This window comes from Mastomys coucha, chromosome X, assembly GCF_008632895.1.
Source record: "Mastomys coucha isolate ucsf_1 chromosome X, UCSF_Mcou_1, whole genome shotgun sequence".
NCBI lineage: Eukaryota > Metazoa > Chordata > Mammalia > Rodentia > Muridae > Mastomys > Mastomys coucha.
In genome coordinates, this window is record NC_045030.1 from 157648235 (window position 1) to 157664463 (window position 16229).

The 16229-nt window shown below is 37.1% G+C and overlaps 1 protein-coding gene across 1 annotated transcript in view; it reads left to right on the forward strand.

The window, feature by feature from the left end:
* The window catches only part of Ace2 (angiotensin I converting enzyme 2), a 51426-nt gene that overhangs the window by 18523 nt on the left and 16674 nt on the right, over positions 1-16229 (forward strand). The window contains exons 5-11 of the mRNA XM_031370882.1: positions 648-791; positions 3581-3693; positions 5051-5156; positions 6589-6686; positions 10485-10654; positions 13184-13410; positions 15981-16125. Coding sequence (XP_031226742.1) covers positions 648-791; positions 3581-3693; positions 5051-5156; positions 6589-6686; positions 10485-10654; positions 13184-13410; positions 15981-16125 — 1003 coding nt within the window. The remainder of the gene's footprint in view (positions 1-647; positions 792-3580; positions 3694-5050; positions 5157-6588; positions 6687-10484; positions 10655-13183; positions 13411-15980; positions 16126-16229) is intronic.

Sequence of the window (16229 nt, forward strand, 5' to 3'; positions counted from 1 at the left end):
GCATGTGTATGTTCAGGTGTGTATGCCTATGTAGGAGGTCAAAGGAAGGTGGCCTCCTCCATCACTCTCTGGCTTTATTCCCTTGAGACAAGTCTCTCACTGAACTTGGAGTTAAACTGGCAGCCAAGGAACCCCAACAATCCTACTGTTTGTCCTCACAACACAGGAGTTACAGTTGCATGCATGGTCATGCCCAGTCTAGTTTGATTTTGAGATTATAATTTAGATTTCTTCTTTCTCTTTCTTCCCCTTAAACTCTCCCCACTCTTCTCTTTTACATGGCTTCTGGGAATTTAGACTCAGATCCTTGTGTTTGTGAGAAAGCACTCTTAATCCCTGAGCCATATCTTCAGTCTTTCATAGATATCCTTTTAACTTAAAAGAACCCCACGCACTGTAAATTTTATTACATTCAAGTAATTTAATTAAGCTAGTAACTAGATTACTTCAGTGCTTCCCCCATCCTTTGCAGATGCATTGGGATCTAATAATAAGTCCAAGGACACTAACCATGACATTTTGTTAAATGACAAGGATGCCTGCCAATGTTTGAAATCTTTAAAGTTTATATAATTGTAAATGCAAATTATTTATATGGTAGATACAAATGTTTCACCTTTGTGTTTATTTTTCCATTGGAACAACAGGATTGGATGAAATAATGGCAACAAGCACAGACTACAACTCTAGGCTCTGGGCTTGGGAGGGCTGGAGGGCTGATGTCGGCAAGCAGCTGAGGCCATTGTATGAAGAGTATGTGGTCCTGAAAAACGAGATGGCAAGAGCAAACAGTAAGTCTGCTGCCCTGTCTGGGTTCGGATGCTCTCCATGGGGCTGGTTATGGGACTATTTCTCATTTATGACAAACTTGCACCTGCAATATTTGGATGTCCCTCAATTAACATCATTTGCTTAAAGGTTGAGGTTAACTGTCCCAAAAAGGTTCTGGGACATTTTTTTAAAAATGATACACTAGAACTCCATTTTTGAAAGAGCTTATGGATGAGACTCAACTATGGGATGAATTATCTAGGACTTATGAATTACTAATTATTCATGGAGGTCTAAGGCCCCAAAGGGTGCCCATGAGAATGTTGGCACTGAATGGTGATCCTATTATTCATATCAGATAAGAGACAAAGACAATATCCACTTACCAAAACCCTCATTTGGTCACAGTTTATTCTCCAAGTTCACTTGTGTGTCTGCTTCAGGGTTATAGCTCAGAAAGAAGACACCATCATCTAATTAGTTCAGGTGAAAACTCTATTTTCTGACATTTTAAGTCATAAGAATGTTAACATGGGAAGGGACTTTCATGTCTTTTAAGTTCTGTTGAAACAATGAGCATTATGAATAACTTCATGCCTTGGTGCTTTACTGTTCCCTGGGAAATAAGGAAAAATATGGTTTTTTCCATTTGTTATTTCTAATTTCTTGTCATTTAAACTCATATTCTCAAGCCTTAAGTAAGTTTTAGACTATAGCTTATCATCCATTTTAATAATATCCACATATCTTTCCATCCAAATATTTATTTTTCTCATCTCTTTGGTCATGTATTAACAATGTAGATATAAAAACAAAAATCACCAGAAACATTTGCAAATATTATTAGCTAGTACTTCAACACAAGCTTGTATTTCTTGACTGTTAGATACTAAACAAAACACAGAGTTGTGCTTTGTATAGATATAATTTGTAAACGAACACAGGGCCACTGTAATAGTGTCTGAGATGAAGTGGATGGCATCTGAAAATATAAGGCCCTGAAGAAAAGCAGTATTAAAAACTTAGGGATCAATTGTACCTTTTAAAAATAATGGTACAGAGTATGTACCAAGGGTTTGGAAATTAGGAGTAAATTTCTTCCCCTTGCCAGCTGTGTGACCTTGGACAAATGATTTTACTACACTAAGCATAGGTCATTGACACAAATGTAGATAGGTGTAGCCATTATGGAAAATGGTTTGATAGGATCTAGAGAAATTTTAGATAGAACTACTATATGATCTGGTAATTCCTATTCTGGGCATGTACTGAGATATCTACATTCATCACAGCATTATAAATGATAGTCACAACAGGGAAACAAATGAGGTGTCCATCAACAGACAAATGTGTATATAGACACATATAATAAAAGATATACACTATATAATAGAATATTATTTAGCTTAAAAAGGTTGCCATTAGCCAAAGTGTAGATGGATCTAGACAGCAGTACGCTAAGTGAGATAAATGCAACAGAAAGAAAAACTACATCATGTGCTCTAATTTAAATAGAGACCTTTTAAGTAAAAGGATCAACTGCCTATACAGAAAAAGAACAAAATTGCCATTACCCGGGGTGATAGGAAGAAATGGGAAAATACAAGCCAAAAGATTCTAAGTAGCTACCGAACAAAGAAACTACGGAACTAAACCACTCAGTGGGTAGAAGGAAAAGTTTATTGGGAATCAAACTGCCAAAGACATCTCTGGAGGTGGAGGCAGATAGAAGAGCTAAATGACAGAAAAACAAACAGATCTTATACAAGAGTCAGCAAGGTGAGATCTGAATGGATAGATATAGGCAGTCCAGATTGACTGTGAACTTGGTACACTTGCCCTTTGGGGTAAGACTAAGGAGTGGGGGTGAGGGCTCCTGAAGGATTAAAGGTGGTTCCTGGCAAACAGGAACTCACTTTAGGAAATTTGCTTTCTGGTGAACAGAAACTACCTTTAGGGTTGTTTACATAGTAACAAGCCTTCTGTATACCTGACTGAAGTCCTTCTGTTTAGAGCAATGTCACCAAACACTGCCATTTTAGGGAAAGGGGGAATTTCAGACTTAACAGGTTGAACAAGATTAAATATCACATATACAATATGAGAACAACAGTGAAAAATAGCATACTGTATTCAAGATTTTCCCAAATGTATACATTATCATTGTTCTTGTCATAAGGCAAAAAAAAGTGTAACTATGTAAGATGTTAATTTGTTTCCCTGTAATAAGCCTTATGCTACATATGTGATGTAACATCATGTTTTATGGCCTGAAAATGTACAGTAAATTTGATTTCTAAGAAACCACAGACTGCACAGGTCTCATGCAGACAGCTACAGCTGTGGTAGTCTCACGACTACAGCAATCTTATGTCCAGAATGCTCAGAAATCATGGCCCTCCCTGTCTCTGCCTCTCAAATGTATTTTTTTCCAACCTTTTGATATGGGAGGACTCAGGGAAAGGAGAAGGGTGTGGGTATGATAAAATACATTGTGTGAAATTTTCAAGGAAATAATAAAAAAGATATTTAAAAGGCACAGGCTATCAATCAGCACAATGGGCTTTACACTGGTTACAGTATACCATGGTTTCTGTGCTTGTTTAAATCAGATTATTTAAACTCCTGATGAAGATGATGAAGAACAATGGCTTAACAGAATTAGCAGGTCTTGCCTTTCATTTGCATTCTTTTGAGATGATATGTAGAAGGGCAACAGAAATCCTTAAGATCGTTTTTTTTAATTCTCCCATCAAGATTAATCTGTGTAAACTGTATTTCTCTCTTTTTCCCCTAAAAAAAAAACCAGATTATAAAGACTATGGGGATTATTGGAGAGGAGACTATGAAGCAGAGGGAGCAGAGGGCTACAACTATAACCGCAACCAGTTGATTGAAGATGTAGACCGTACCTTCGCAGAGGTAACAGAGGGACTGAGTGCAGGGCAGTAAACAGGGACCATAATAGCCAACAGACAAAGATGACTTTTTCTTTTCTGTTTTAGTTCTATCATATATTACATCCCAACTGCACTTTTCCCTCTCTCCTCTGTCCCAGTTCCCCGCACATCTCCTTTCTCCCGGAGATCTGCCCCTCCTTAGAAATGAGCAGGCTACCCAGGGACATCAACCAAACATTGTGTAACAAAGTAGATTTTTTAAAAAGGCAGGTTTTCTATACATAGCCCTGCTATCCTGGGACTCACTGTGTACACCAGGCTGGCTTTGTACTCAGAGAACTGTCTGCTTCTGCCTCCTAAATGCTGGGATCAAAGAACCATGTGAAGGCTATTGGTTTAAACATGCAAATTGGCCATTCCCAGTTCTCACAGAAATATAGTATATTAGTATTTGTAAGAATTTCTTTTCTTTGAGACAGGATTTTATGTTAGACTGGCCTCTAACTTGCCATGAAACTAAGCATGACCTTGAACTCCTGATCCCTTCTGCCTTGTCCTTAGTTGGAATTAAGGTGTGCAACACCATGCCTGATTTATACAGGGCTAGGGATCAAACTCAGTTTTGGTGCGTGTTTGGCAAGTTCTCTACTAACTGAGGCTATCTCCTCAGCTTTTGGAAAGTATTTTTCAGTAAAATCTTTACAGCTCCCTCAGACAATCAGAGCTGCGCTGTTTCCCTCTCTTTTGCTCACTGACTTTTGCTCATTACCAATAGGAAGACTATAAAAAAGAAAGATTCAGATTGTGAGCAATCAGCCTAGGCTTACTTTCTCTTAGCAGAAAGATCATGGCTTTGCTTTCTTCCTCACAACTATTAGGATTATTGCTCCATCAGTCTTTGACAATGGAAGTGTATTTGTTTGTTTCTGACTCTCTCATTTGTTCCTTCCCTCCCTCCCTCCTTCTCTCCTTCCTTCCCACTTTTCTCTCTCTCTCTTTCTTTCTTTCTCTCTCTCTCTCTCTCTCTCTCTCTCTCTCTCTCTCTCTCTCTCTCTCTCTCTCTCTCTCTCTTTCTTTCTTTCTTTCTTTCTTTCTTTCTTAGTAGATTACTAGAAAGAGCCCTATGACAAAAGTAGTCAGTAACATCTCAGAATGATTTATTTTTTTGGCATCGGCTTTCCTCTGGGGCCTTGCATTCCTCCCAGCTCTTGTACTGATTTATGCAGTGGAGCTAGTCAGAGTCAATATCACTGAAGAAGGAATGCTCCCAAACTCTCCAGAATGTTTGAGAGGAGAGGAAACTGTCCTGTATGAAGACGTTCTTATTTCTAGAGTTGCGTATTAGAAGCTGAAGTATTCTTTGGTCTAAAACTTTTCAGATCAAACCATTGTATGAGCATCTACATGCCTATGTGAGAACGAAGCTGATGGATACCTACCCTTCCTACATCAGCCCTACTGGATGCCTCCCTGCTCATTTGCTTGGTAAGGAACTATTGGAGTCCTTTATGCTCTTTGTCGTTATAATTATTTCCGTGACTAAAGCTGTCTTTTGGAGTGAGGCTCAATCTAAAGCATTTGAGAATGTTTGAAAATAACATTATTATCATTACAGAAATATTTTTAAAAGCACATTTTCAGCAGAAAAAGTCCATTTAAAATCATTATCTTATCTATTCTATTTAAAATGAATGTAGTCCTTAAAATCTATTCTCTATTAAGAGGACTAGAGAAAGAATTCTAGCTTGAAATGTACTTATTCAAGTTGGTTGACTAAGCCTAGGATTTTGGTATTATATGGTCAAAGGGAAACAGCTCAGTGGGACACCAAGGAAGACACTATGTACCGGATGGACTTGACTTTTGTGGTGAATACTTATAAGTGTAACTTTAGGACTTCACATTTATCTCCAGTAAAATTGAAACAGCAAAATGGTGGGGTGGGTAAAAGTGCTTATCTGCAGAACCCATGATGGAAAGAGAGAATCACTGCTGAACATTGTCCTCTGACAATTGTCCACATGCCTCCACATGTGGGCTGTGGTACATGCATACCCATCACACACAAGCATGCATGCACGCATGCATATACACAATTATTATCATTGCAATTGGATTCATTGGAGTGCTTTCCATGTAATTGTGTGGCCCTATATTTTCAGTGCCAGGCTTCTGACCCTTTGTTATTATAGTGTTTTTTTGTTTTGTTTTGTTTTGTTTTGTTTTGTTTTCTGTATCCATCTTCTCTTTTTAGGATTTCTGGCCTTGAATTCAATTACACACTGTTGGGTATGCTCATTTACCTAGTTAACTGTGTTATTAAGGTATTAAAAGTAAAACTGAGCCATCAGTTAATAGAAACTTTAATGATGAACTTATATGGTCTTTTTTGAATCCACACTAGACATTACTAATCGTTTTCTTTGCATTTGCAACATTTTGTTGTGTGTATGGTGGCTTTTTACAAACCTAATGTGTAGTAGCTATGATGTTCCATATGTTTTATTTTGTTCTGCTTGGTTTGAGAAAGGGTCTCATTGTGCAGTACTCCTTTCTTAACCTCCCAAGTCCTGAGCTTACTGGCATGCACTACCATGTCCAGTTTTAATTGTGTCTTAGTAATTCACAATAGGAGAAACTCTGAAGATTCCCTAGCAAGCCACATAATTCCTTTGCCTAGCCACATAATTTTTTGTACACTTAGTATTTAACATGTGATAGAGAAGGAAATGTTGTGAAATTAACCTAAGAGAAGGACTAAAAGGAGAAGCCGGAGTCGTGAAACGGGAATGTAGAATCTAGACTGTTTACAAATACTGAGTGGCTGCTTTGCCCAGCCAACCTCATGTACTGTGAAAGATTAGATCTGTAATCTGGTTGCTTTATTCAAATATTAAGGTATTCTTTTTGTAAACAGGTGATATGTGGGGTAGATTTTGGACAAATCTCTACCCTTTGACTGTTCCTTTTGCACAGAAACCAAACATAGATGTTACTGATGCAATGATGAATCAGGTAAGAAAAAGGAGCCTTAAAACAATAAGACGTTTCAACTGCATTTTTAATTTATGTATCTCTCTGTCCTGATCTTGTGTGTGAAATCATGCTGATAAAATCCAAGCTAACTTAAACTTATTCCTTACGTATGTTTAATGAAAAAGTAGTTTGTAATGTCAATGATCTCAAGTACCTTCAATAACAGAAACTCTTGTTTGTTTTGTTGAAAAGCATTCAAAATTGAGATGACCTGGGGCGTTTTCCTATAAGCAATAAGATATGGATTTATCAATTGGTTGGCATCACGATTTTCAAAGTCAATTGTTACTAAGTAATCAGTTTGTAATCTCTATGGATAATGATGAACAGAAACATCTTATTTTGGATATTAAAAATAATTATCATTGAAATGTTATTAAATATTACTTTAATTTTATTAATATTAATTTTATTAACATTTAATATTAAATCCTTTAAATAAAACCCCTTTTTAGCATTTTGATATAATTGTTTAAATTGTATTTTCTTCCATCAATGAAAGCATATTAATCTTAAATATTTTTTTAAATTTAATTAAGCTCTACATTTCTGATTATGAGTGACCACACTTCCATTTGCCTCTAAGGAATGTTTTCAGATGGCCACACAATAATTATGTATGCCTGCTGAAGGTATTTTCCTCATTAATGCCTTTACATCTGTAAGTTGTAATGCAATGATGACCTTCACATATGTAATGTACTCCTGTGAGAATTTCACAGTCGAATAAAACTCCAAAGCTGCAAAACTTCAACTCTTGTAGCTCTTCTAGCTCCATTTTGTCATCGCATAGCAGCAGATGGCCATCGTGATACTACTAAGCCTTATCCTTTACCAGTAGCTTCATGTATATTGTATGGTGATAAGCATAGCTGCCTTCCAAACTGATTACATAGTTGCTGCTTTCCTTAATGTTAACTCTGAAAGTGTCAGGCTCCATATCATGATAGTTCCATGCTATAAGACACAAAACAGGCTTAGATGGATAATACACCTGAAGTCACAAAGATAGAGGTAACTAACTTCTCTAATGTTTCCCCTCTACTTCTGTCTTTCTATTTGTTTACTCTTCAATATGTGTTGACTATGCTTACCAGTCTGTGCTGTTTTGTTCATTCGACTTAAGCAATATCATATTAAAGAACACTCTTGGGACATATATGACATTGAAAGCTCCTACCCCTAATAACCAAAGCAATTTTGACCACAAAGAACAAAAGAAGAGATGTGACAGTCTCTGACTTTAAAGCATGCTAAAAGGAAGAAACATTAAAAATAGACACACAGACCATTGGAACAAAATAGAAAGCCTAGAAGCAAATACACACACTCAAAGCCAACCAATTTTCAACAAAGGTCTACATGTAAGGTCAGAGCAAGAATAGTCTATTTAATAACTACTCAGTGCTGGGAAAATTATATGTCCACATGTAGAAGAACCAAATAAGGCCTTTGCCTCTTACCAGTTCCAAAAATTAATTCAACATGGACAAAAGATGTAGCTGTGAGTCCTGAGACTATGAAACAGGGGAATCATTCCAGACATTGGAACAAATAAGGAATTTTTGGGCAAAAATTCCCAAATTCAGTAATCAAAAACTCAAATAGACAAACAATTGCATGAAAGTAAAAGGCTCCTGCACAGCATACAGAACACAAGCAAATGTTTAAATGTGCATATGCAATGAGAGTTAATGCATAGGCTGTATAAGGAATACAGTAGCAAAACTCCATCTAAACTGATTAAAACAAAGCAATAGATATTTCTTGAAAGAAGGCACACAAATCGTTAATTGTTCTATAAAAATTCTCAGCGCCATCAATGATCATGAAAATGGAAATCAAAACAAAAATGCAAGATGACCTCAGTCCAGTTAAAATGGCTATTTAAAAAAAAAAAAAAAAAAAAAAAAAAAAAACCAAAAACCCTATTGAGTGATGGTGAGGATGCGGAGTAGAGAGAAACTTCCACGCTAACTTGGGAATACAACTTAGTACAGTCATGAGAGAAAACAGACAACCACTTCCTCAAGAAATTAAAAATGCAACTACCATATAATCCAGCATCCCCATTCCTGGGTGTGTATCCAACAGAAATGAAATTAGTATGTTGAAGTGCTAACAATACTCCTACATTTATGGGAATGCTATTCATAACAGGCAAGAAGTGGACACAAACTACATCTTTGTATGGGGATGAATAGATAAAGTACAACACCTGCACATAGTGGGATGTTTTTCAGCCATAAAAGAATGAACCCCTGTTATTCAAAACAGCATGGATGCAACTGGAGGGTGTTCTATTAAGTGAAAGAAGTCTGACATACAAAGATGAGTACCTATGATCTCACTCATATGTGGGAGTGCATGAGCTGATCTCATGGAAGCTAGGAGAAGGGAGGCTGCCTGAGGCTAAAGCATGCAAGAAGGAGGGGATGGAGGGAGACTAAGTTGTCATTTAATAGGGAAATTTAGACATGCTATTGTACCATACAGTGACTACAGATCGTCTGTGCATTTTGATAACTCTGAAGAAAGAAGTCAAAATTTTTTTCTCCACAAAGGACAAATGAGAAAAAAGATATGTATATCCTTATTTGAACATCATACAATGTATATGAAAACACACATTATACCCCAAAAACATGTGTTACTTTTGTGTTCTTGTATATCAGTAAACTATGAGCTTAAATTAAAAGGCTACCATGATAACTAGTTTCAATATTTTGACATTAAGTCCTTAAAAGTCAATAATATTAACAACGATGATAATGGTATTTACTCTCATATTCAATTTCTTACTGCTAGGGCTGACACAGGAGAAACACTAAATATGACTGATATTCAAGACCAGAAGAATTCTTCTGGAACTAAAAATGATTCACGGCACCATATAATAAATATCCAAGCTTTGTTTGATTGTCTCAGCAGGCTTGGTTGTTTCCTAAAACATTGTTATAAAGGAATTTGCTGGCGGCACATGCTTATGACTACCTCTGTATAGTTTCAAAACATTCTGAAAGTTCAGAGGCTATGGAGAAGCTCAAATACTCTTTGGGTTCTAGTCCACAACTAGGCTTTTTTTATTCCAAAGGTCTATGCCTTCATGTTGACTATATTAGTTCATTTTTTCCACTGAGCCTAACATGGGGTCTTGACCCCTAAAGGAGTCCAATCAAAAACTGCTGGCCTGAGTTGAGTAGTCTTCAGCAATTGAGTCACTATTTTCTTGTTTGTGTTTGGAATATAAAGAAAGATGATCAGGGATGTAGCTTAGAGGTGGAGTGTTTATCTGACATATGTAAGGCCTTTGTATCACCTTACATCACTGTACAGGAAAGTCCATAGCACTAAAACCTCAAGAATAAGGACAAAAAATCCTACATATAATTCACTCTGCTTTTTTAAACATTTTATGCATCTTTTTCTTCATTAAGATTGACCAATACCAACTAAGTGATTTATATTTTTTTTCACTTATCATTTTATTATACCCATACAATTTCTTTGAATATAATTTGTGTCTGCAAAAGTCTCATTGGTTGATCATTTTGATGGATTTTTTCCTCTTCAATTATACAAAAATCATATTCAATGTAATTCTTTGACATAAATTTTGATAATCTCCTAGATAATTCCCTAGAGGCAGTGCCGTGGAGACAGATGATAAACATTCAAAAGCCTACTTCTATGTTCAAAAGTTGTATATGCTCAGAAGGAAGGATTTCTATTATATATAGTACAGGGATTCAATATTCTTTTTTTTCTCTCTCCCAGAGCTGGGATGCAGAAAGGATATTTAAAGAGGCAGAGAAGTTCTTTGTTTCTGTTGGCCTTCCTCATATGACTCAAGGATTCTGGGCAAATTCCATGCTGACTGAACCAGAAGATGACCGCAAAGTGGTCTGCCACCCCACAGCTTGGGATCTGGGACATGGAGACTTCAGGTAGTTGGGCTGGTACTTACAGTGCAGATACTAAATGAGAAACAATGAATGAAGGGTTCATTATACTTCTTTGAGCATATGATTTAAGAATCTGTGAACTAAGACTGAAAGTCCGCTGGAGTACATTTCTTGCACCCAGGAAAAGAAGATGGTCCACAGTTCCCTACCTGTGCTTTTAGAAATCATAGCTTACTTGAAAATTTGTATGTGCATTAGAGTCTCATGGTCACGGGGTTTGTTGGACCCCCTGTTAGAAAAGGTTTGGTTCTGAGAACTATGACAGTTGACCATATGACTCACACTCTGTCCTTCACTCTATTGAGACAGGACAAATGAATAGCAAATTGGAATAAAAAGAAGAAAATAGTACACTCCATAATAGAGACACAAAGGATGCTCTATGAGGAATTGAGAGAGTGGAATGGGCTGTTCCTGGATTAGGAGACAGGGGCTTTGTGAGTGGCTTAGGAATTGAGCTTGAATTGCAAGAAGAGGTTGGATGGACTCCTGGGAGGACAGCTGGTTGGAAGAACAGAGGGATCATGTGCAGAGAGGCAGGATCTGGTGTGGGTGCTGAAGTTGGTGAGTTTAGACTGGAATGGCAATGGCAAAAAATATGTGTAGGACAGTGTGAGTCTGTGACATGGCAGGATGAGCATAGGCTTTGGTATCCAAGGCATGTCACTGAGTGATCAGGCAACCAAGAGCAAAGTAATCTAGGGTTTCAGTTTCCTTATCTATAAAGCAGAACTCTAATACTCAGGTTGCAAGTTTATGTGTTGGGTTTGTTCCCTGGCTTGAACTGGTGATTTTATAGAAGAGGAGACTCTCTAGGACAAAGGCAAGTGAACAGCTCGGGACAAGCAAAGCAGATAAGAATGTAACATGTGATGGAGATTTGGCTCCAACTTGATCTCATTAACCACTCTGAAGCCTGGTTTGAATCAGGATTGGTCACACCTTGAGAGAAGGGCCTGGCCATTTATATCTATCCTCTGTTAGTCAACCACTAGCTATATTAAGATATTACAAAATATTAAGAAACCCCCTCCTTTCGCTGGAAAGATGGCTCAATGGTTAAGAACACCAGCTGCTCTTTCAGGGGGCACAGGTTCAATTCCCAGCACCCACATGACAGCTTAGAACTGTTTGCAACTACTGTTCACGGGGATCCAACACCCTCACACAGATACATGCAGGCAAAACACCAATGAACATAACATTATTTTAAGACAAGAAAAGAAAACCTCTCCTCAAGGCACCTCCCATTTGGCTAAAGCAATCAAATCAAAGCTTTTGATTTTTAGTAGCTACCACTTGGGCATCCGAGGGACAGTAGATCTACTTGGGGAATAAGGCCTGGTTCCAAAATGCCCATTAGAGTAGAATAGTCTTTTCCTGTAATGATAGTAAAGAGTACAGGCTTTGAAAATCTCTGTTGCAATTAAATGACTCTGGACTTGTAGCATGAAAAAGCCATAGATAATATGTAAACAAATGAGTAGAACTATGTGCCAATTAAGTTTAAAAACAAACAAGTAAACAAAACAACCAAAAAAAAAAAAAGAAAGAAAAGAAACTAGACGTATGTATGTAAGTAATCAGTCCAAGTCCTCCAGTGAGGCTTAAAAATGAGAACATATTCATAAGATTCCTAGTCCAGAATCTTCCATAAAGTAGATAGTAAATATATAACAGCTATTATAACAGTTAGGAAAGAAGAATAGAGAGAAAGCAAGTTGTGGTCACATTGGGGTAGATAAAGGAGGTTGACCTTATTCTAGACAGTGGGGAGTCTCTAAAGAGTATGTATCAGTATACAAGGGTCACAAAAGCAGAATGGTAGAAAATCTATTTGGAAATCTTTGAAATATAATACTCATATCTGAATGAGTGTAAACATGTCAAGTGGAGAAGGACCACCACATGTTTGCTAAATGAAGTTCTCTTCTCACTGGGTCACAGCACAGTGATACACAGACAACATTCACCTTTTGTCTTTAAATAACATTTCTCATTGTCTGTGGTGACTTATCTCAGGTGGTGATGGTCTTCTAGACTTCTATGATGTCTCTAATAGCACTTTCTCTATATACCCTGAGTCTATACTTTCTAAAATCTTATCCTACAGCTTTGGCTTTGGCTTTCTTTCTTGCTATCCTGCTCCTGCTTCTTGGGCCATCATGTCTACTTTTGTGACATACATTTGATACACAATTCTAAATGCCTACCTAGCCCCTTCTCTATCCTGGCTATACATGGTCCTTTGAGAATATCATGCCTGTTTTCCCTTATACACTACTCACCTCAGAATTATGTTGCATAGAGCTCAATGTATTATTTTTTGTTAGTGTAAGAGCACAAGAATAGAACTTAGCCCTTTATATTGAGTAAATGGTTCATAAGGGGCAAATAGTAAAACTTCAGTGATGAATAAATCTTCATGTCACCTAACCCCCACAAAACCCTATTATAGCAATTAAAGGAAATTAAGTAAGATTCATTTTAATCTTGTCCATTTTTATGCAGAATCAAGATGTGTACAAAGGTCACAATGGACAACTACTTGACAGCCCATCATGAGATGGGACACATCCAATATGACATGGCATATGCCACGCAACCTTTCCTGCTAAGAAATGGAGCCAACGAAGGGTTCCATGAAGCTGTTGGAGAAATCATGTCACTTTCTGCAGCTACCCCCAAGCATCTGAAATCCATTGGTCTTCTGCCATCCAATTTTCAAGAAGATAGTGGTACATTTTCCTTTGGCTTGTTTTGGGGCTAATCTGATATGGGGAAATGTATTTAATATCATCTATAGGAAAATATTTGTTTTACTTTATGCTACCTAGGTAAAAATGTTTGCTACTGGTAAACAAACAAACAAACAAACAAACAAAAACCAAACTTTTCTTATTTTAAAAAGTGTGGATCAGAAAATGCCAACTGTGGTCTAAACAAGGAATTAAGTGAGATAACTGAATGAATGCCCTACAAATGATCTAATAGAAGTTGGGTGGGCTTTTGGAAGATGCTGAAATAGCCCACAGAACTTAAATGGTTTGTTGAAGTCATGAAGTGTCTGGATTTTAAATAGTTGGCTGTCATTTTTAGGTTAAAAACAAACAAACAAACAAGTTCCCCAGAATGTTAGAGTAGGAACCTGTCATTCTGAAACTATTTTTACAGAGAAGGAATGTGGACAAAAGACCCATTCTATCCATCAACATCAGTGCTGAGGCAGCCCATCTCTTTGAGGGTTGTGGGGTGGACTTGAGGAAACACTATAACTTTTCCAGAGGCCCAAATTAATCAGTGAGGTTGCCATGGCTTTTGCTTCTTTCATGAATTTATCACTCCTCTTTTCACTAGATTTTTCAGGTTCTGTAATTTATTTATTTTTCATATTACATATATATGCATGAAGGATGTGCACTTCATTCCTAGTCTCCATCATTTTCTTTCTTATTCCTGTCCCCTCTCTCCAAACCCATGCTTTCCAACAAATCTCCTTCCTATTTCATGCCTTTTTGTTTGTATGAAGCCCATTGCATTTAATTAACATTTGATCCAAGCCTTGGTTCTCCTGTATGAAACACTTAGTCAGTGAAGTCAAGGTCATGAGTTCCATCCTTGTGTGCACAATTCTCTTTGTCTTGATATCTGGCTCTTAGCCTGGTAGCAGGCTAATGGAGGCCCACCATCATATCTGAAATAGTCAATATTAACCAAATACAGTAGCTTATAAACCAGTAGTGGTGCTTTTTGATGAAGAAAGCAACATGTGAAAGGCAGTTTACGGTAACCATACTTCCTTTGAAATTTTAAAATACAATTTGTTCATGCTAATGAGCAGACAATGATTTGTTTTATTTTTTTATTTTTTATTTTTATTTTTTTTTACATCTGCCTTGAGAATAGGCAAAGATGATGAAATCGGTATGTTTCTTATGATGCCACACATTGAAAGCATAGCTTGAAAAATTATTTCCTTGCCTCTGGCCTTGATTTATGAATGATGTTAAACCAAATAGAACCCTTCATTCTTCTCCATCCCTTCTTCTTGACCTTCTTTTCTCTTGTGGAGTTTGTATGTTTTGTTGTTTGAAGACGGGGTCTTACTCTGTAGCCATGGATGTCTTGGAACTCACAGCAGTCTTTCTACCGCAGCCTCTCAAGCTTTGGGATTCTAGGCAGGAGTCACAGTTCCTGCCTCTTTATTTTTTCTGAACAAATTTATTGAGCACCTAGCATGTGTGAGGAATTTTTTCCTAGGTACACAGATAGATAATAACCCCTGCGTTTACATTTCAGCTTCTGTGATGTGCTAGAGGTCAACCCCACTTCCTCTTTAGGCTAATGAACATACATAACTTGTAACAGTATTTAATATTCTAGATAAGTAGGAGATCAGTCCATTTGAAGTACACTGAACTTTTGATTATACAGTGGATGGTACCCTCTAGAGATGTCCATTTAGGTTTTTGTGTGTGTGTATATGTGGTTAAGTTTATTTTTGGCTAATATATAAAAATACAACTGTTGTATATGTTAATGGAGTAGCATGACACTATGATATATGTGTAAATCATGTGCTGTTTACATTACAGCAAATTCATCTACCTCTACAAGCATCAATGACTCATAGTGAAACTTTGGAGGGTCCTTTCTTCTGGCTTCCTATTTTTTTTTTTCTTTTCAGTGCTGGAGATGGGACTGAGGCTCTCATTCATATTAGGCAAGCACTCTGTCACTGATAGACATCTCTCTGAATTGCACGAGACATTGTTGTCATTTACGTAGCCAGTCTATTATGTAAAAAAAAAAAATCTCCCCGCCCTGATTTACAAGGTTTCATCACATCTGTTTAATGTTTGCTTATTTACTAAGGACTCACAAGAGAGCATTACAGAGCAGACACTGGACTGGATATACAGTCTTGAATAAGACATTAACAGACACTGGCTACATGCAGCTCTAAAGAATAAACAGTATGCTTGGAAAAATAGATGAAATTGCCCTAATTAACTCTGATAAGGGGATGTTTAAAGAAGGCAGTTGAAACTAGTAAAAAGTAAGGATTAGTTAATTTGTGGATTTTACTTACTTGTTCTATTCTAGGGCTTTAGCCTGTTCCAAATCCATCATCTGAGAAGATAAACATATAATACCCACAATGTCCACTGCCAATATTTCTCATGTAATTATCCTGTAGTAACTCCATCTTGAGGAGGAGTAATAGTTTGAGATTAGGAAAGTTCTCTTACAAAATGTATGCGTCCATTTCCATCTTAATATTTGGTCTTTTCCGTTTTACTTTCAGAAACAGAAATAAACTTCCTACTGAAACAGGCATTGACAATTGTTGGAACACTACCATTTACTTACATGTTAGAGAAGTGGAGGTGGATGGTCTTTCAGGGTGAAATTCCCAAAGAGCAGTGGATGAAAAAGTGGTGGGAGATGAAGTAAGTCAATGAATTTGTAATCAGCAAAATGTTTCCTCATGGATTTACTGTTTAATTAAAAGCATGTTGCTAGACCATACACACACACACAGACACACACACAC